Below are 22,509 nucleotides of genomic sequence, written 5' to 3' on the forward strand. Positions count from 1 at the left end.
ACTAGTGGTCAATTTTTCATTTTAAAAAAAAAATATTTTAATTTCAATTAAAAACCCGACCACTTGTGGTCGGTTTTTAATGAAATTAAAAAAAATTAATTTTATAAAACCGACCACATGTGGTTGGTTTTTAATTAAAATAAAAAGAAAATAATTTTAAAAAACCGACCACTTGTGGTCGGTTTTGGAATCAAAAAATACTTATTTTTAAAAAATAATTATATAATCTAATATTTACTTTATGTAATCTAATTATTATTATTAGTAAAAATAATATATCAGATTATATATATAATCTAATATATTTACTTTATTAAAAAATAATCTAATATATTATTTTTTAAAATTATACTGATTACACGTTGTCAATAACCAATATAATAATAATAATAATAATAATGATAATAATAATAATAATAATAATAACAATAATAATAATAATAATAATAATAATAATAATAATAATAATAATAATAATAATAACAATAACAATAACAATAATAATAATCAATCAATCTTAGATTTTGTGAAAATACTTATACTAAAAAATATATCAAATATAATATACAAATTACGTTAAACATAATCTTTATCTTTTACTTATGTTTCAATATATAAAATAAATATTTTCCTTTATATATACGTTAAACATGCATAATCTTTGTATAATGAATATGTGTATATATATATATATATATCATATTGTTGGGATAGACAATTGAAAACTGATGTTTATAGTACCTATTTGAAAGCTGAAAACTGATGTTTATAGTACGTATTTGAAAGTTGATGTTTATTATGGGGTAGTAAAATCGTCTATGTGATGTTTATAGTACGTATTTGAAAGCTGATAGATAATTGAATATATTTATATATACGTATATCTCGTGCAGTGATGTATGCAGCAATCGAAAGTTAGATAACTGAATCTATATATCAAAATATCTTGAATGATACGTTCATATATATATATGATATTATTGAGGATCAAAGTAATAATATACTGTACGTTGATGTGATATTAATGTAAGTTAGTCAAAATAATCAATAACTCATCAAAGTATGTATACGAAATAGGTCGCATTATATTACGGGGTAATATACTCGTGTACGTATGTGATGTATATATATAATATGTATTTAGAACTTGATATACATAATAGATAGTGCGTATATATGTGTGTGTATGTATAGGTATATATATAGTATGTAGACATATTATATAGTGAAGGTACAATGACATAAGATAAACTAACTAATAATTCATCTGAGTATATGTGAAATACGTTATATATTATTACGGGATAGTAAAATCATGTATGTGAAGTATATAATACGTATTTGAGAGTTGATATATATATATATATGATGTAGTGATCGATCGATGAATGATGTAGTCAAAAACTAGCAGAATCTACCAAAAAATAATGAATACCTTGATTTGAAATGATCGAAGTAATAATATACTATACGTTGATGTGATATTGATGTAAGTTAGTCAAATTAATCGATAACTCATCGAAGTATGTATATGAAATACGACGCATTATATTACAGGGTAATATACTCGTGTACGTATGTGATGTATATTGAACGTATTTAGAACATTATATAGTCGATAGTGTTTATATGTGTGTGTGTATAGGTATATATATAGTGTATATACATATTATGTAGTGAAGGTATTATAATGACATAAGATATTAAACTAACCGATAATTCATCTGAGTATATGTGAAATACGTTATATATTATTATGGGATAGTAAAATCGTGTATGTGATATATATAGTACGTATTTACAAGCTGATAGTCATTCGAATATATTTATATATATGTATATCTCGCGTAGTGACGTATGCAGTAATCAAAAACTAGATAACTGAATCGATATATCAAAATAACTTGAATAATACGTTGATAGCATACTATTGAGGAAATATATATACTATTTTGTGTCAATGTAGGCACACATATATTATTGAAGTTGTAATAACGTAAGATAAGTAACCAATAATTTATCTGATTAACAAATAATTTTATTGCTTTTTATTATCATTTCTTACGATTTATCAATTCAAATATAATATCTTATTATTTTTTTTGTAGACATGCACAATCACAATTATTTTACAAAATACATTATCTATCTATTATTATTATTATTATTATTATAGCAGCCAATTTCATTTAAATTCTTCCACTTATTTAATTTTCAACTATTTTTGTGCTCAATTGATAACAATTATAGCCATCTTTAATACATTAAAGAGTCCCAATTTATTTTTTCTAATCCTTTCATCAAGATCGATCCAACGGTTGAGATCACACCCCCTTCCTTTCATTTTTAAACAACAAATAAAACCCTAATCCCACTATTCTCTCAATAACCGCATCTCTCTCTGCCTCTTCCTCTCTCTTCTTTCTTTCTCTATCAAATAGCAAAGGCTGCCGCCGGCCACCACGACTCCGATCATCGTGGCTGGTGATACGCCGGAGCAGTCGCGACCCATCGTCGGCCTCCTCTCTCCGCTCTCTTGTTTCCAGCCGTGGCTCCAGCCGGCGGAATCATCAAGAACCGCCGCCAACGTCGCTACCCACCAGCCAATACTCCAGCGTCAACTCCCTCTCCGTCGCTCAATCGGCAAAACTCCAATCCTCGTCACTTGAGAAGTAAGTTAGTTGTGGAATCTATAATGTTGATAAAGTATGTTCTTTTCTCCTTCATTCAATCCTCGTCACTGTGCATTTTTCTTTCTTTTGATCGATTATGCTGTATAGAAACTATGTAATGTTAAAATGTTTTAAATTTTTTTCAGAATCTTCATGTTGACATCAGTCTTAGATAACTATCTCCGTTGGTTTGTGTTTCTCGATACACTTTTAAGTGTTCTGATCCTCTAGTTTAATATTCATTAGATTGGGACGAAGATTCATAAAGAGACTAACCCTTTTTCTATGAGTGTAGAGATAATCAAAGGATTAGATGGAGTGTCCTGATTGACTGTCACTTGAGGGGAGGATGATGATGTATTTTTGACTTCTGCAGGTGCAGAGCGATTGACATCATTTGGAAATGAGGGTGGAGTAACTTGAATTATAGCAAAGGGATTGTGCAAATCAATATCAGTAAGGGAAGATGGAGGAGAGTCATCTTGAATTGGTTTGGCCAATTTATTATTTTCGTACACACAATAGCCATTCGGCCAACTTATTTACTAAATATGGTTGTTCAGCTTTTGTTATTGCACCAGAGGTGCACATGAGCTGCTCCTCTCATGTTGAGTTAGAAATCAAAAGAGTTGCTACTCTGTATATCATCCACTTGGCTAAAGATATTTTTTCTATTAATCAATTTGATAAAGACATGTGTTAATGTTTATGTTAATTTTTCTTCTCTTAGTTTATAAATATGGTTGTTCAGCTTTTGTTATTGCACCAGAGGTGCACATAAGCTGCTCCTCTTATGTTGAGTTAGAAATCAAAGAGTTGCTACCCTGAATATCATCCACTTGGCTAAAGACATTTTTTCTAATACTCAATTTGATAAAAACAAGTGCTAATGTGTATGTCAATTCTTTTTCTCTTAGTTTATAATCTATTTAAGTTGTAGGTATTTGAAATGTGAATTTATGTTTTGAATTTAGTTAAGTGTGGTCATTTGAGAAGTGAATTAGTAAGTCGAAAATATTTAAGTGTAGTTACTTGAAAGGTGGACTTGTGTTTTGAATATAGTTAAGTGTGGTCACTTGAGAAGTGAGTTAGTGAGTCAAAAATATTTAAGTGTAAGTACTTGAAATGTGGATTTGTGTTTTGAATTTAATTAAGTGTGGTCACTTGAGAAGTGAGTTAGTGACTTGAAAATGCATAAGTGTAGGTACTTGAAATGTGGACTTGTATTTTGAATTTAGTTAAGTGTGGTCATTTGAGAAATGAATTAGTGAGTCGAAAATATTTAAGTGTAGTTACTTGAAAGGTGGACTTGTGTTTTGAATATAGTTAAGTGTGGTCACTAGAGAAGTGAGTCAAAAATGTTTTGAGTGTAGATACTTCAAATGTGGATTTGTGTTTTGAATTTAGTTAAGTGTGGTCACTTGAGAAGTGAGTTAGTGAGTCGAAAAGTGTGGTCACTTGAGAAGTGAGTTAGTGAGTCGAAAAGTGTGGTCACTTGAGAAGTGAGTTAGTGAGTCGAAAATGTTTAAGTGTAGTTCCTTGAAATGTGGATTTGTGTTTTGAATTTAGTTAAGTGTGGTCACTTGAGAAGTGAGTTAGTGACTTGAAAATGCATAAGTGTAGGCACTTGAAATGTGGATTTGTGTTTTGAATTTAGTTAAGTGTGATCACTAGAGAAGTGAGTTAGTGAGTCGAAAATGTTTAAGTGTAGGTATTTGAAATGTTGATTTGTGTTTTGTATTTAGTTAAGTGTGGTCACCTGAGAAGTGAGTTATTGACTTGAAAATATTTTAGTGCAGATACTTGAAACGTGAACTTTTCATTTTGAATTTAGTTTGGTAACTTGTGAAGTGACTTAGTGACTTGAAAATGTTTAGGTGTAGGTACTTGAAATGTGAACTTTTCATTTTGAATTTAGTTTAGTTTGGTAACTTGTGAAGTGAATTGGTGACTTGAAATGTGAACTTTTCATTTGGAATTTAGTTTAGTTTGGTAACTTGTGAAGTGACTTGAAAATGTTTAGGTGTAGGTACTTGAAATGTGAACTTTTCATTTTAATTTAGTTTAGTTTGGTAACTTGTGAAGTGAATTAGCGACTGAAAATGTTTAGGTGTAGGTACTTTAAATGTGAACTTTTCATTTTGAATTCAGTTTAGTTTAGTAACTTGTGACTTGAAAATGTTTAGGTAGAATTATGAATTAGTGACTTTTGTTTTGAATTTAGGTACTTGAAATGTGAACTTGTGTTTTGATTTTAGTAAAGTGTGGTCACTTGAGAAGTTAATTAGTGACTTGAAAATGTCACTTGAGAAGTTAATTAGTGACTTGAAAATGTTTTAAGTGTAGAACATTTGTGACTTGAACTAATTACTTGAATGTGATTGATTGTGTAGATGAAACCTATCAACGAAATATTGATAATAGAACGGGTGAGGCTGAGAATGAAGATGTGGTAGCTGCTTTTAGTCCTTTGTATGTTTTATAGATTGGATTTGGAATCTCGATAAATTTTGTAAATAATTTGATTTTTAATGTTTGTTTTCTTATGGTGGTTGGCTGATTCTATATTAAATGATTGGTGGGTTGTATTGTATATAATTTGATTTGATTTTTAATGTTTGTAAATGATTGGTGGGTTTTATTGTAAATAATTTGATTTTTAATGTTTGTATTTTGGAAATTTTCAATATTTTTTTTACAAAATTATCTGAAAAGCGGTTTACTATAATTAATTACAAAATATTTTATAAAATACATTATTAAATTAAAAAAATGACCACAAATGGTTGATTTTTTATTTAATTTAAATACAAAATTGGCCACATTTAGTCGGTTTTTTATAAATTAATTAATTAATTCAAATAAAAAATCGAACACGTGGTCAATTTTTTTATAAATTAATTAATTTAAATAAAATTGACCACTTGTGGTTGATTTTTTTAAAATTAATAAATTCATTTTAATAAAATCGAACACTTGTGATCGTTTTTTATAAAATTAGGTAATTAATTTTAAAATAAAATCGATCACTTGTGTCGGTTTATTTTGATTTTTTTTTATTTTTAAACTCATTTTTTTCTATTTGAATAAAATAATAATGAATTAAAAATATATATATATTTTTTAAAAACCGACCACACATGGTCGGTTTTTAAAAAGCTACCACTATTTTACTGATCACACACTTTGATCGGTTTTGTGATCGATTTTTCTCTTCTTTTTTTTTTTTTGTAGTGATTACATGATTTGTCCTTTAGATTAATTAATTAATTTTTACCCTTTGTAATTGAACTTATGCCTAGCGGGGCATGAGTTTCTTAAACCAAAAGATGATTATTATTTTTAAAACTTGAGCTCGTATATTTGAAAACTAGATTAAAAAGAAAAAAAAAATACAAAAATATAGAAGAAAAAAATATATTTGAAAACTAGAAAAATGAGATTAAAAAATTTAAAAGTGAAAATCAAAGTTTGGGGGTAGTGTTGTCATTTTATAATTTTATCCATGGATAAATTAGGGTGAGATAACTTATCTATATCTATAATTTATAATATATTAAAAGTGTGAAGATCCTTAAAAAGGTGAATTGAACTTTTTATTTTTCATTAAAAGTCATTACTTTAGACAAAATCGTCTTTTTCACTATTTTTCCTAATATTTAAGAGTTGAAAATTAATTAAATATATTTATGGTAAAAGTTTTTCCTTATTAAAAGACATCAAAATTTCTATATCTTTTTCTAATTTAAAGTTGAAAATTAATTAAATATATTTATGGTAAAACCTTTCGTTATTAGAAGTCATCAAAATTAGTGACAATTATACTTTTTCTATTAGTTTTCTTAAGAAAGGTTTGAAAAATCTTAAATTAAATATAAAACTATTTAATCTTCAAACGTGTTTTTCTTTATTAGAAGTCATTTAAAATTTATGGTAAAACCTTTCTTTATTAGAAGTTTTTTGAAAAATCTAAAAATAAATATAAAACTATTAGAATAAGAAAAAATTAACAAGTTTTAGATTTTTAAATGTTTTAAGTACGTAATAGAATGTAATCAATAAATTTATAAAGATTTGACTTTAAAAATAAAGAAAGATTTTAAATATAAAAAAAATCGTAACACAAATATGATTCTAATTGATGAGTCTCTCTTAGCCTGCGGCAACAAGGGAAAGAGGTACGCAAACGCAAAAGTGATGATCCATCAACCACTTGAAACTGATAAAACATATATTTGTGTATGTTTAGATTTACATTTTTATTTTAAAGTGTGAAAAGACTTTTGAAAAGTGATTTGAATTCTTACACTATATTAAAAATCTCCGCAATAGTTAAAATCATTTAATTTTAAATAATCAAACGTTACAAGTGCGAAACACGTATGGTTAAACTAGTAGCACCAAATGTGTGGGATAACTTATCCCGATACTATTATTAATTTCGGAATAAGTTATCCCAAGTATTACCAACTAAATGATGCATTAAAAAGTTTATCCTGGGATAATTATTTTATCCTGAAATTATTTGCTCTAGTACCTCACAGCAAACGACCCTTAAGTACAGTACATTTTAATTTTCGTCCCCGTACACAATTTAAATTTTGTGAAAATTATAGAAACTTCTACTATTACTTTTTATTTTTGTTTGTGTAATGTTGACCTGAGATACATTTAATTGAAGGTAGCATGATATGTGAGGATTCAATATAGCAGATGCTTGCTTTGAGACTAAAGCATATATTCATGCTTCATAAGGAAGTGTGTCCTTACATTGTGAACGTAAAGTGATTCGAGAGAAAATGTTTTTAATGTCTCCACCACTCCACACCCAACGTATATAATCTTTATGAGAAATGTTTTCCAGAAAAGTAAAGTGGATTTCAACTTATTTTTCCTACCCAAAACAGCCATAGACTTTGTGGCTCTTGAGTTCATCTAACATATCATTTTGAGCAGTTTTTACAGGTAATATATAGTTAGTGTGTTCAAGCAGCTAGCAATGAGCAAGAAAAAGACACTTGTTTCTCCTTTCTTCGATAAGCTAGCAATGAGCAAGATTGACCTGCTGGCACACATTTTATCGGTGTGATGCCGACAAAAAAGACACTTGTTTTCTCCTTTCTTCGATAAGCTGTCCAACTACAAGTTTTGAGGCTGGCTAAATAGACGTGTACACAAATTTTAATCAAGCTTAAGTTCTATAGCACCCCTATATGATTCCATTTTTTGCCCATATTAAAGGAAGGGTTGAAAACTAACATTGACGATATTATTCATCCAAGGTCCAAAAAAGAAGTTTTCATCTAGAAAGAAAGAATAAAATAGAGACACAAGAATGATAAAAGCTTGTAAGGTAGATAACAGAATCAAAGTGAAAAGGATGAAGTGGGAACCACAAGGGCTTGCTAAGAGCCTAATATTGACAAAGTGTGCATGAAAAATTGCATGGTCGAAGTTAAGAGATTGACTACTTAGAAAATGGCCATTTTCAAATGTGTAAAAATGAAGATCTCTTGTAGAAAGGATATAAAACTTTTTTCAAAAATTGTAAGTAGCCTGTAAAACCGATTCTCCCTAAAGTTGAAAGTAGTAGAATGCATAAAAGGTAAATCTGGAAAAATTAGAGAATAATGTAAGATTAAATTGCTGACACATAGTTATAGAGGCAAGAATGAATTACAATTGTTGATGTACAAGGAAGAACATGCCAATAAAGAATTGATTGCTTTGCTTTTTCTATCAAAAATTAATTGCTGTTTGCAACAAATTGAATGTTCTGAAGGAATTAAATTTCATCTCCACATTTGCTTAGTCATTCATATTTCCAAAAGTTCCTGACAACTCAATTACAATTGTTCCTTAAAATCTTCTTTGCTTATGGCTATGAATAATGGATCACTTGCCTTGATTTTAGTACCTGTGCTTTGATGACATTAGCTGAACTAGACAGACAAACTAGAAAAATATCAAGTGCAATTTTTCTCCAGAAATATCAGAGCTATATTCTGCAATCTAACTAGTTATTGTGTTCCTACTAGTACTACTATATCATTTCTTGTATTTGTGTTCAAAGAATACAGTCAGCAAAAAGCTATTACATGATCATTTGCCTTGATGTAACTTTTGTCTAGCGACATTAGACAAATTAGACAGACCAACCAAAAAAGTTAGTAGAAATTTTCTGCGGACATATCAGAGCTAATTTTGCTATCTATTCCAATTATCGTGATCCCACTGGTACTACTACCGAGTTTATCCTCTAAAGAAGAAAGATTACCCTTTCTTCAGTGGTTAAAGGGCTTCACGACTCTGGAAGTACAACAATTCAATTTAAAATGCAATAGTGATTGGAAATCAGAATCTAAATTACACCATTGTCCAATTTTTTCAATTCATCAAAATTGGAGTGAGAGCAACTGAGTGGAAGAGATTACCACACATCACAAATGATATAAAATAGAGTAAACACACCACACTTACTATAAAATAGAGTTTTCAAAGGGTGTACTTTAAGAGCTTCTTAGTTGCCTACTTCTACCTCCAGATTCAAATATTTCCATCAGCCCCAATCAAATGAAACTTCCACAGCAAAAATTTATTGTTACATCTGCCTAATTAGTGATTATATTCGCCATTTCAAAAAAATTCCCACCGTCAACTGCAAAGGTTCCTCCAAAGCTTACCCAACCTTTTGTTCATCAATTCAAGGACACTTGCAGTTGTCAAAGGAAAAAACATTAGAATAGCAATAACTCATGAAAATGTAGTAATAAGATTCTTTTGATGCATTTGTCCACGGCTATTGCGTTGGTCGGAATCAAATTTTATCCCATACTGTAACATAATCATTTAGCAATCCAAGGTGTTAGAAATTCTACAGAGGAAACACCAATTTTTTCCTTACTATGAGAAAATCAATCAGTAATGAAGAACTCATACAGAATCCCAGGCATAAACAAGCTTAAATGCAATCATAAGAAATCTTACAGATGTTATTGGCAGCTTAACAGAGTTCTTAACAGACAAGTTTCTAAAATGAGGTTTGAAAAGATAGCTTCCGTTTAATTGGTAAACGTTCATTATCATTCGAAAAGATAGCCGGCTGAACCACGTCTACTTAGAAGCCATGTTGCTCGGACTGTTCAAAAAAGTTATAGGGTGTGCGTCGGATCCTTCAAAAGTGCATTTTTTAAGGATCCAACATGGGTGTAGCAATATTTTTGAAGAGTCTAAGCAACTTACCCTACACTTAAGAAAAAGTAAAACAAAGTAGATGAAGTTAAAAAAAAAAAAAAAGAGTACATAAGGAATGAGAAAGAAAAACTTGGTTACACGGAATCAAAGGTTAGGCAGACGACTTTGGTAGAGCAACACCCAAAAAAATTACTTCTATCTCTTACCCTTTTTTAAAGGTAGCCAATTGCCAAAATACTAATGTGCCCTCATGTACAACAACTTTCTTTCCTCCAACTTCTTTAGCCGCTTTTGCATAATTCCCTTCCACCAACTTCTTCAGCCACTTTTGCATCAGGCATATTTTGGTGAAGCTTGCTCCATGGCAGAGCATTTAGTAATGCCAATAGCATTGAGAGGACTCACTATCTGAAGACAGGTTAAGGCAGGGGCTGTTGGGCTAGCTTCTCATGAGATTGGGCAGGGGAAGAGAAAGAGTTTCAAAAATCGGGCAGCAGTCTTTTGAGCATATGGGAAAATCGAAATGGGTGTAAGGTTCTTCTCAGGTAAAGTTGGGGGTGGGGTCGTAAGTAGTGGGTGAAGACATGGTTGGACACCTGGTTCTACACAAAGCTGTGGGGTTACCACCAACCTACTTTCCCGATAGGCCTGAAGTTCTTCATAGGCAGGTGAGATAGTAAATCTTTTCTCAAAAAGATATGAACGAGAGGATGACATAGAACGTTAATCAGTTCAAAAAAGATACGACAGTCGGAACAACTTCCGTTCAAAAATGATTAAGGACAAAAGCAAGCTTCAGACTTAGCCACCACTTTCCTGTGACCTTATGTTAAAAAGAGAGAGTTAAGGAGAACAAAACAAGACACAAAGGAGTCGTTATGAGGGATAACGGATAATAATCCCGAGATAAAATGAAGAATTATTTTATCCTGTATTTGGTTAGAGATATTAGTTAATCTGGGATTATTTACAATCCATAGGATAACTTTGTTTATCTCATCCCCGGACCAAAAGACCCCTAAGGGTGTGTTTGATGTGAAAGAAAATGTTTTCCTGGAAAATGATTCTCGGAGACTTTCTTACCTATTTTGGAGTTTTGTTAGGAAGAAGAAAATATTGCCGCAGGAGCATTTAAGTATAATCTAGGCAAATACTTCGACAACCAACCCAACCCCAACTCCAGACACGAGACTGAAATCCTAACCCCGACAGACCTACCCGAAATCGACTCTCTACCCCAATCTTAGACTTAACTCCATCCCGGGACCATGATTCTTGATTCCACTCTATACCCCAACCCGAGACCTAACTCTCCATCCCGACCAGAGATTTGACTCCCCACCACAACCCAAGACCAAACTACCGACCTTAACCCCAGCCCCGATCTGAGATTGACTCTTGACCCTGACCCTAGACCCAGTTCCCAACCTGAGAACTCATATGCAGAATTCGACCTTGACCTTGAACTGACTCCCGATCCTGACTCACAACCCAATCTAGGTTTCAACTATCAGTTGACTATGAGCAGGTCCCTTGTTGTGCGAGCTTTGACTTGAAGAGCAATGATGGCTTTTGCAAAGGAAAAGTTATGACTATGTGAGAGCAAAAACTAGCATTTTGTTTCTTGTCACATCTACTTATATAAGAGAGGAGGCAAAACCTAGGAGCAACCAGAATTAAGGACGAAAAGGTGCAGTAATCCTGTTGCAATGCTGCCAAACAGCTGCACAATGCCATAGTTTACAACTGTACAATTAACCATGTACCGATTGCATTTCCATGTATAGGTCCCCTAGTAAGTATAGGTCCCCTAGTGAGTCTGTCAATCATCAAAAACCACATATACATCAATGACCCTGACCTGAGACCCAAATCCTAACTCGAGACCTAAGATTCATACTCGACCAGACTCCTGATCTCGGCCTCGTCCCGACTCCCGATCTCGACCACGTCCCGAGAACCAGCACCTAGGATCTGACCCCAATGGAGACCCAAGATCCAGCAACTAGGATGTGACCTCGACTCAGGATTCGACTTTTGACATGGACCTGAGATTCAAAATCCAGCATCAACCAAAGACCCAAATCCGACCCTAACCCAACTATCGACCCCCTATCGAAGACTCAACTCCTGATCCCAACCCCAATCAGAAACCAACTATCAACTCAAAACTGACTCTCAACCTTGATGTCGAATCGAAATCCAATCCTGGCCCAAGTTCGATCAGGAGTCGAGATTCATGACTCTAATTAGGGTTGGGGCTGGGATTGAGATCAAAATTAGGTCCTGGTTCAAGGTCGGGAATCGAGAGCCAAAACTTAGGGTGAGGTCAAAGTCGGGGGTGGTGAGAGTGAAAGAGAGTTTTGGAAATGTTTCCCTTACTTTATGAAGGTAAGTCATTTTCCTCAAATTTGAGGAAAATAAGTCTATTTGGAAAACATTTTTAGAGCAATAAAGCCACCAAACATAAGAAAATTGAAAATTGTTCTCTAGCCTACCAACATCCTAAGTTGTTGCTTAATTGCAATCATAAAAACTCTTATAGATGTTATTGACAATTTTTAGGATTTTTGCCTAGATTTTCTTACCAAATTTGAGTTTTATTTTGCTTGAACGTAAAATCAAAGTAGTACCATAATTATTTTTACTTTTTTTGAAAGGAAAATATAATTCTCTTCCATATTTGACTAACCTCTTTCTTGGAGGAAAGGTTTTGTACCTCCGTAAATTGAAATCCCTCTTCTCAATATCATTAATACAATAACATCCACAATGTAATCCTTAAAAAATCTTGTTTAGGGGGAGATTTTTCCAATATATTTTATGTTTTTCAATATTAGTTTTTAATATGTAGATCGTTTGACCAAATACTATTAACAATTTGTTTTAGTATGCTTTTCTTTGTCATCTGAATTATCGTCTCTATGGTTTGCACAATATTAGCTGCATAACGTCCTCTCAGTTTCGAACCCAACAACAATAATATACAGAGTAGAACTTATCAGACTACTAAAATTAGGTTTGAAAAGATAGCTCAGTATAATAGGTAATTGTTCATTATCATTGGAATATACAACTCGAGTATAATGGGTAAACATTCAACATTAACTGAAATTGAGTTCACTTGTAATATTAGAAACATCCATCAACTGAGAGACTACTTTGATGATATGACAATTTCTAGAGCTCCTTTGATCATCTTCTCTTCCACCTCCTCCATTGTTTATTTATTATTATATTATTATCTAAATTCAGCAGAAGATTTTTGATTTTGGATGCAAAAGTAGTCAAATCAAAAACAAGTTTTTCCTCTGGCCAAGCCCCTTTACAGTAACCCCGTTCTCTATAAGATAATTCAGGCTAAAAATCGCATTGCAGGTGGAAATTGCTCAGCAAAGTCCCGCTAGAAAAAATCAGAAGAAGTACCCAGAAGAGTATCTCAACCTTAATTGATCAGTCTGATTTTCTGGTTTCATCTGTTGCCATTTGCTTTCAATAAATTTTAGTCTTAAAAGAATCTTTATCATAATACTACTACATGTTCCTTTATGCCCATTCACGTTTCTAAACCACCTCTACAACAACAACAACAACAAACCCAGTGTATTCCCACCTAGTGAGGTCTGGGGGGTAAGATGTACGCAGTCCATACCTCTACCTCTGATGAAGTAGAAAGGCTGTTTCCGATAGACCCCCGGCTCTAAACCACCTCTAAAGCTCAATTTAAAAGTTTCGTCAAAACAACCTATCATTCGGCTAATTTTCCTAAGTACATTGATGTCCATTGTTTCACATGATAAAATAGTCTGGAAAGGGAAACTATTTAGAAAACCAAGAAAATGACTAGTGGAAGTGCCTCAAGAAAATTTTACAGGTAGAATCTACAATAAAGTTAAGTGCTTGTTTTTATCCCATCGCACTAAACAAACCATAGGTGTTCACTCCTTCATAATCCTTCCAATGGGAAGCCACAACAATTTGACAACAAATTTAGAATTAAACAGATATTAACATCTCTTGCAAAATCTGAGGCACAAAAGACTTAAATTGCACTTGAAACATATATATCTCATAATATTTTCCAATGGAAAGCCACAACGATTTGACAACAGATTTACAATTAAACAGATATTAACATCTCTTGCAAAATCTGAGGCACAAAAGACTTAAATTGCACTTGAAACATATATATCTCATACTATTTTCCTATATATCTTATGCATATAATCATCCAAAAGATTAAACCTTTACAACATTATGGCCAGCACAGTCCTGCGCAAGATTAAAACAGAGAACATAACATACAAGCAGGCATAAAAAGAGAGCTTTTTTACCAAGCAGCATATCAGTATAATAACGAATCATCGCAATCATTTGAAAGCATCAACATCATCACTTAGCTCATCTTCAATGCTCAAAACATCCATCCTAGCAGATGCTTGTTTTGCCCACTTGACAATCTTCTCAGCTTCTCTATTAACCTTTTCTTGCTCCTCCATAGCTTTCTTCATCAACTTCTCTTGATTTTTCAATGAAAACGTACTCAAATCCGATAACAACTCATCATCCTTCCCCCATTTCAGCCCCATACTCACACTCCTATTCTCTTTCCCCTTTTTACTCGATCCCTTCTTAGGTGAACACCAAAAACACCCTGTTTTCGTTGGTGGAGACAAACAATCCTGAGAAAAATTCCAAGAATCTGACGAAGCTTTCGACTTTTTCCCCCTTTTCCCATCTGGAGTTTTCGACAAAACATCCTTTGATCTTGTCTGTTTTTCAACAAACCAATCTTCCAAATTCACCTCAGAACCCTTTCCTTCAAGTTTCTTGATTTTTGGGGTGTTCGGTAACTCCGACGAACAGAAACTCCCAGAATCCGGTGAAGAATTCGACTTCTTCCCTCTTTCCCCTTCTTGTTTTTTAGAAAACACATCATTTTCAACAAACCCATCTTCCAAATTCACCTCACCACCCTTCTCCCCAACTGAACTTCCTTCAAATTTCTTGTTCTCATCACAATTTTTCTCATTTTTCGGAAACTCCGAGGAACAGAAACTTCTAGAATTTCTTGTAAAACTAGACGGTTTTGGAGTTGTATGAGCAGCAGGAAGGGATTTCAGTTTACGAAAACGAGTTTCTAGGTGACTAGGAAGTGAAGAGTCGTTAAATCCAGAGCAGTTAATAGCAGCAATTTGTTGAAGAACAGAATGGTCCATTGCTTGTTCAAGAAGATCATCTACAGCTTTTTCAGTGTCACTATCATCATCCGAAAGGAAAGAGAAATCCCCCATGCCTGTAAAGAGAAAATTTCAGTTGATTTTTTGGGAGTATAATTCTCTGAAATTTGGGAGATTTTTGGGGAGGAGTTTGTCAGGTTTTCTTAGGGCGGTTTTACATCAGTGGAGCTTCTCTTCTCAGTGCTACAACGGCTAACTCGTGATTTTGTAACGTTGTACTCTCAAGTCAAAAATAGTGGGATGTGGGACCCATCATTTGATGAAAGTTCCCTCTTTTAGGTCTTTTTCTTTTTTAAGGTTAAAGCATTGGACTTTTATTTTAGGACCCGTTTAGACATAAAAAGTGAAAGTAGTTTTTTGGGGTAAAAAAAGCCTGGTCAAAAAGTTTTTCGCCTAATAATTTGTCATTGTCTCATAAATATTTTTGGTAAAAAATCTAAATTCCTAGAAACTAGAAGAAAAAGAACTTATTTTTGAGCCAGAATTCTACTTTTTGGGAAACTTTTAAACATATATAAACTTTGGAGGAAAAATATCAATTCACTCATAAATTACCCTCACAACTTACTTTAGGCTATTTTATGAACAATTATATATTTTCATAACAAATAATTTTAAAATATATTAAATATTATCCTAATATTAAAAATTGATCTCACAATAAAAAAAATATATTACACTGTCATGTTATTACTATATCAATGTCTCATCAACATCACATCATAACCATGTCATAGTTTTTTTAAAAAAAGTAATCCTACTATATTAATATTATAATAATCATAACAATAATAATTAAAAAAAAGATAACCCCATGCCCCACCTCTTTTCTTCTTCGACCCCTCCCCGCTGAAAATTTTACAATGAGAGAGTTACAACCAACAAAAATTGTGTGACTCTCTATTAATTTTTTTACACATAAGTTATGGATCCTACCTTTTTGATTTTATAGTGAAAGCAATGAATAAGAGAGAAAATATATTTAGGTAATGTAAAAAATCAAAAATAAAAATTGAATAAATTGGTTATAAAATATTAAAATGTGTAGAATAAATTTTTTCATTTATGTTTAAAAATTAATGTTTGACTTTAAAAACAGTTTTGAATTTGTTTTCCAATAGAATTTACACTTTTATCCTTAAAATATTAAATATTTATTTTTCTACAAATCTAACACATTGAAATATTATTTTATATATTTTAATTTATGTGAAAGTTTTGACTCGGTATATATTTAAAAAAAAATAAAGAATTTTGGATTGAGATAAAATATAATATTTTATAACTCAAAAATTTGTGTTGTTATAAATTATTAGTTGTGAGCAACAAATTATATATTATTTTATAAATAAACTATTAATAAAATAAAATAAAAAATAAAGCACCCCTTCTGATAAAGTCTGCATATACTCTACCTTCCCCAAACCTCATTTGTGAGATTTCATGAGAAATATTATTGTACTAAATATAAAAGTATGTCTTTTTTAAATTTTTAAAAAAGAAATCATAAATTTAAACAAATGCAATATGTATTAATAAAAATAGTATCAATACATAAATTTGATGTACTTTTTATCTAAAATAACGATAAAAAATTTACGTGGACTTTTATGAAATCATAAAGAAAAAAAATTATTTTTACCGTACACGTTATTGCATCAGACAAGAGCCATATAGTTCTCCTCTTTTTTATTCTTTACTAGTTTAGCTGCACGTGTCTTGCACATGTAACTTTTGATTATTTAAAATTAAATGATTTTATCTATCATGAGGTTTTTAATGAAATACAAAAAGTATAAAACAAATATTTTATCGTAAGCACATATATATATGAGAAAAATAATTACATTGCTAGATTCGAACATGCGAGAATATCAAACCTAGAAATCAAAATTCACGAACAAAACAGATGTAATAATGCATGGTGTGTTAAACTTAAAATCACTCTCTAAGCTAAAGAAAAAATAATAAGTCACGATAACCAATAGAAAAGAAAAAACAACTCAAAAAAGAGAGAGAATAACATACTAACCTAGCGGATGACAATTACAATGGTTGAAGAAAACACAAAATACAAGCGTGAAACGGGACAAGATATATTAATATAAAAATATGTTGAAAATTAAACCTAGTCCTAATTTAAGAAAATAAACTTACCATATTTTAAAGTCCTAATCTATTACCATATTTTAAAATCCTAACTCATATATTCTAGGATTCAAAATTATCTATATAATTAAATAATAATTGAAGGAAAAAAAGTGAAAAGACGATTTTGTCTATTGTAAAGTGTTTTATTGAAGGGCAAAAAGTTCAAATTACTTTTCTAAGGGCCTTCACACTTTTAATATATTATAAATATAAATATTTACCTAACATAATTTATTTAATTTTTATTTTTGATTTTTTATATTTACCTAAATATATTTTCTCTCTCTTATTCATTGCTTTCACTATAAAATTAAAAAGGTAGGGGCCCACAACTTATGTGTCAAAAAACTAATGGAGGGTAACACAACTTTTGTTGGTTGTGACTCTCCCATTGTAAAATTTTCCCTCCCTACCCAATTTTTATTTCCCTCTTTTTCTTCTTCAACAAATACCCATGTTCCCCTCAACCACTTTTTTTTTTCTTTGACACTTTATTTGGATGGTGGTTTGTCATGATTTTTAATTATGATACTGTATGGTATGATATATTAAAGTATAATATAGTACAATATAATGTTTGAATAGACTGTATTGTTCATTGATGTTTAATGACAGTTTTATTGTTTGGTTTGATTGTATGATATTGTATTATAAGCGAAAAGTTTATTAAAATGCCCTTAATTATTATAAATGTTAAATTTATTAATAATTTTTAATAAAATAATTTACTTCCTTCTAATTTATCATAATTATGTTATGTAGATATACTAAGTTGTGAAATTCATGTAAATTCTAACAAAGTCAATAAAATAGTAGATTAAATAAATATAACCAGAGTTACTTTTTACGGTAACAATTCTTTTTGATGTTTTGAGACGTGACACCGACGACAAGTATACAATTTATATGCATTTTTTATGTATGCTACGGATGTGTTCGGTATGGAATCCCAAATAAAAATATTGTTTAAGAAACTAAATTATTTCTTACTTATTTTCTTGTGTTCATAACACAAATAGAAAAAAAATTCTAAAAGCATTTGTATATGTTTAACACAAAATAATGAAAACATGTATGATAAAGGATGGTGGAGTTAAAAAAATAATTTATTTTAAGAAATATTTGGGGAGGGGTAGTGGAATAGGAGGTCGGGATAGAAGTAGGGCGTAGGGGTAGGGGTAGGGGTAGGGGTAGGGGTAAGAAAAAAGTTCTAATTTTTTTTATAAAAAAATTATATCTTTTTTTTGTGAGTGTGTACGGAGGGGGAGTTGGTAGGGGTGGGGTTGGAGTAAGAAAAATTTCTTACAAATTTAAAAGAAAAAAGAAAAAAATTGGTGAGGGGAGAGGGACTAGTGGGGATGAGGGTGAGGGTGGAGTCGGGTCAACGGGAGAGGCTGGTGAGGGTGGGGGTTGGAGTAGGGGTGGAGTTAAATAATATAAGGTGAAGGATAAAATAAGATTATATAACATTAAGTAAAGGTATAATTGAAAAAAAAATTAAGCAAACCATGAGATACCACCATATTGGTGGTTACATAAAATGGAGATTTTCATGGTTATCAAATCATGAAATTAAATCATATCATATATTTAAGAAACAATCAAAACAAACATGGTTATCTTAAAAAACCATATCATACCATGGAAAATCACCATCCAAACAGAGGGTTACGACTCCAACCTCCTCCCCCCTTACATTTTTTCTCCTTATACGTTCACCTTCCTCTTAGTCTTTATACATCCTAAGAATTCAATCAATTTATAATTTAAAATCTGAAGATAAAAATCAACAAATTAGTCCATATGTTGGATATAGCCATAAGTAGAGCAAAATAGAAATCATATTGGCTCCTTACCATTTAATGCGTTGACAGTAGGAACGGAGGATTAGTCTCACGACTGCCGGCTGTGAGAATACCTTGAAAAACAAAAAAAAAAATAAAAAAAATCATATTGTATATGAAGAAACAAAATTACAACTTATTTTAACCAAAAAAAGTTTGTGCAGCTTCAAAGAAAAAGGATTGTTCTAAAAACTTACATTTTGTTTTCAAGAAAATTAAGTCTTGGAGATCGTAATTTTTTTTTAAAAAAAATTATCCACTTATGAAAAAGTTAAAATGGGTTTAAAAGAAGAAGAAATAGTTATTTCTTTTCTTCTCAAATAGTACTTTCTTCGTTCCAGTTTATGTGTCATAGTTTGATCGGACCTGAAGTTTAAGAAATAAGTAAAGACTTGATGTTTTTACCACATTATTCTTTATTAAAATAATGTACTATTTTTATTTTTAATTAAGTGGGGTCTTATTAATGAGACCAATAAGGATAAAAATGAAATTATATCTTTAAATAACAATCAAATAAAGAAAGATGACATTTATTTTGAGACAAAAAATAAAAAAAATAATAATACATAAAATGAAATGGAGAAAGTTAAATTCATAAAAAAGTTGTTAAAATCCTCAACTTCTTTGATCATATTTTTTTCTCTCGGAGAAATTAATGATGTGTGGAGTGAGGTGGGGCCAGTGGGGTTTGAAGAAAAAATGTGGGGGGAAGGGGTAATTTTATTTTTAATTTTTATCACTCTATATATTTATGGGATTACCTTTTATATAAAGATGTATAAATAGCATAAATACCAACTATTATGGTAGTAATTGTACTCTCTCCCATTTTTTTTAATTATTTTACTCTTTCTCCCTAATATACATAACATAACCGACATATACATAGCATTTTGTGTATATGTTGGAATTTTTATAATATGTTTAGGGAGTTGGGATATTTTATAATATTGGAAACATAAGTTGTGTATTTGCGTAATTTTTAGTATAAAGATACTAGGCGCATAGAGCCCGCGCAAGCACGGACCCAATATAAATTATTTTTTTATTTTAATTTATGTGATATCATTAAATTTATAAGAGTTAATTAAATTTCTTGAATAATTTTTAAATATTTTAAGTTATTAATTATTGTGATATATAATACTTTATAATTCTGTAGATAATATGTGTTACTTTTTTTATTTCAATTTACGCGACACCGATGCAATTTGGAGAGTCAATGAAATTTTTAATATAATTTTTAAATTGTCATGTTGTTTTTAAATATTTTAAGTTATTAATTATTGTAATTTATAATTCTTTAACATAATTTTAAGATAATATATTTTGCTGTTCTTATTTCAATTTATATGCATTGATAAAATTTTGAGAGACAACTAAATTTTTTATATAAAGTTTCTACACATTTTGATTTTTTAATTATTGTAATTTATAGTACTTTCTGCTATTTTTCAAATAATATATGTAACTCCCTTTGTCCCAATATATGTGAGTGTGATAGTATTTAACGAATCAATTAAATTTTTTATATGTTGTTAAATAATTTAAGCCATACACTTTTAAGTTTTTTAAGTAGTTAATTATTGTGATTTATAATATTTTTACGTAGTCTTTTAAAATATATAACTGATTATTTTTTCTAGATATTTTAAATCGTTAACTATTATAATTTATAATATTTTTCATGTAATTTGCAATTAATATATGTTGCTCTCCTTATCCAAACTTTGATGGTATTGATAGTCAATTATATATTTAAAATAATTTAAGTTTTTAATTATTGTGATTTATAATATTTTTTCATCCATTCCAATTTAAGTGACACCAGTATAATTTTGAGAGTCCGTAAAATATTTTATATCTTTAATTTTTTTTAAGATGTTAATTATTGTGATTTATAGTATATTTTACGTATTAATTTGGTTGCAATTTATGTGACATAAATAAAATTTAGATAATCAATTATATTTTTAATATATATATATATATATATTTTTAATAAATATATATATATATATATATATATATATATATATATATATGATCCTGGGCATCCTGGAATTGTGCAATATTGTCTTCTTCAAACAGTAACATTGCCTACAGTATTTAGAAAACTAAATACAAGAAAAAAAAAATCGCTTCCAGAGCCATGTTGCGAAGATTGCCAAAATAATCAATGCAGCAACCTGCTAAAAGAAAATCTGGAAGAAGTTAGAAACTATACTCTGCTCAATGCAGAAGGACAAAAATGCTTAACTAATATAGAAAAGGAATATACTCTAATAAGCATAGAAACCCAGTTTTATAATTTTAGAAAAGGAATGGATAAAATAGGAATAATAAACAGTCCAAAGGATTTAGAAAATATAATATCTATATTAGACGAAATGGAGATAATAGGAGAAAGGCCATTAGCCCATTGGGAAGCCAATGAGATAATGTGTAAATTAGATATAATTAACTTAGAATATACGATAAAAACAGCACCTATAGAAGCAAATAATGAAGATACTAAAGAATTTGATATACAGATAAAGGAACTCTTACAATTAGAAGTAATAAGAAGATCCACCTCTAAACATAGATCAGCGGCTTTCATGGTAAGAAATCATAGTGAACAAGTAAGGGGAAAAGCTCGCATGGTAATTAATTACAAAAGATTAAATGATAATACTAGAACAGATGCTTACAAACTACCAGATAAAAGTGAGTTGATTAATAGAATTCAAAATAAAAAGGTCCATAGTAAATTTGACTGTAAGTCAGGCTACTGGCAAGTCAAAATGCATCCAGATAGCATAGAATGGACAGCATTCACATGTCCAAGCGGACATTTTGAATGGTTAGTTATGCCGTTTGGATTAAAAACAGCTCCGCCCATTTTCCAACGAAAAATGGATAACATATTTGGAGAATATAAACATTTTATCTTAGTATATGTAGATGATATTTAGTATTTAGTCAAACTATGCAAGAACATTTAGGACACTTACAAATAATCTTCAGACTATTTGTTAAACATGGTATAATAATAAGTAAAAAGAAGATGGAGTTATGCAAGACTTATATTAATTTCCTAGGAATAACTCTAGGGAATGGAAAAGTAAAACTACAACCACACATAGCAAAGAAGGTACTAGAAATGCCAGACAAATTAGAAACAACAAAAGATTTACAAAAATTCTTAGGATTAGTAAATTATGCACGAAATTTTATTCAAGATTTAGGAAAAATAGCAGGACCATTATATGCAAAAACAGGTCATAAAGGATAGAAAAATTTTAATATAGAAGATGTTAAATTAGTCCAAAAAATAAAAGAAAAAATCAAAAATATCCCAGACCTAAAAATTCCATTAGAATTAGACTATTTAATTATTCAAACAGACGGAAGTGACCTAGG

The 22,509-nt window shown here is 30.4% G+C and overlaps 1 protein-coding gene and 1 long non-coding RNA gene across 2 annotated transcripts; one reads left to right on the forward strand and one right to left on the reverse strand.

The window, feature by feature from the left end:
• The first annotated feature begins 2,132 nt into the window (after positions 1-2,132).
• On the forward strand, positions 2,133-3,387 carry LOC107856906. The gene is made up of 2 exons (XR_001670727.2): positions 2,133-2,672; positions 3,049-3,387. It is a non-coding gene; the product is annotated as an uncharacterized LOC107856906 (long non-coding RNA).
• A 10,523-nt stretch (positions 3,388-13,910) lies between these two features.
• Positions 13,911-15,307, reverse strand: LOC107856909. The gene has a single exon (XM_016701876.2). The coding sequence runs from the start codon at positions 15,158-15,160 to the stop codon at positions 14,237-14,239; it is 924 nt and encodes a 307-aa protein (XP_016557362.1). The 5' UTR covers positions 15,161-15,307; the 3' UTR covers positions 13,911-14,236.
• Positions 15,308-22,509: the final 7,202 nt, after the last annotated feature.

Source organism: Capsicum annuum, chromosome 1 (assembly GCF_002878395.1).
Source record: "Capsicum annuum cultivar UCD-10X-F1 chromosome 1, UCD10Xv1.1, whole genome shotgun sequence".
Lineage (NCBI taxonomy): Eukaryota > Viridiplantae > Streptophyta > Magnoliopsida > Solanales > Solanaceae > Capsicum > Capsicum annuum.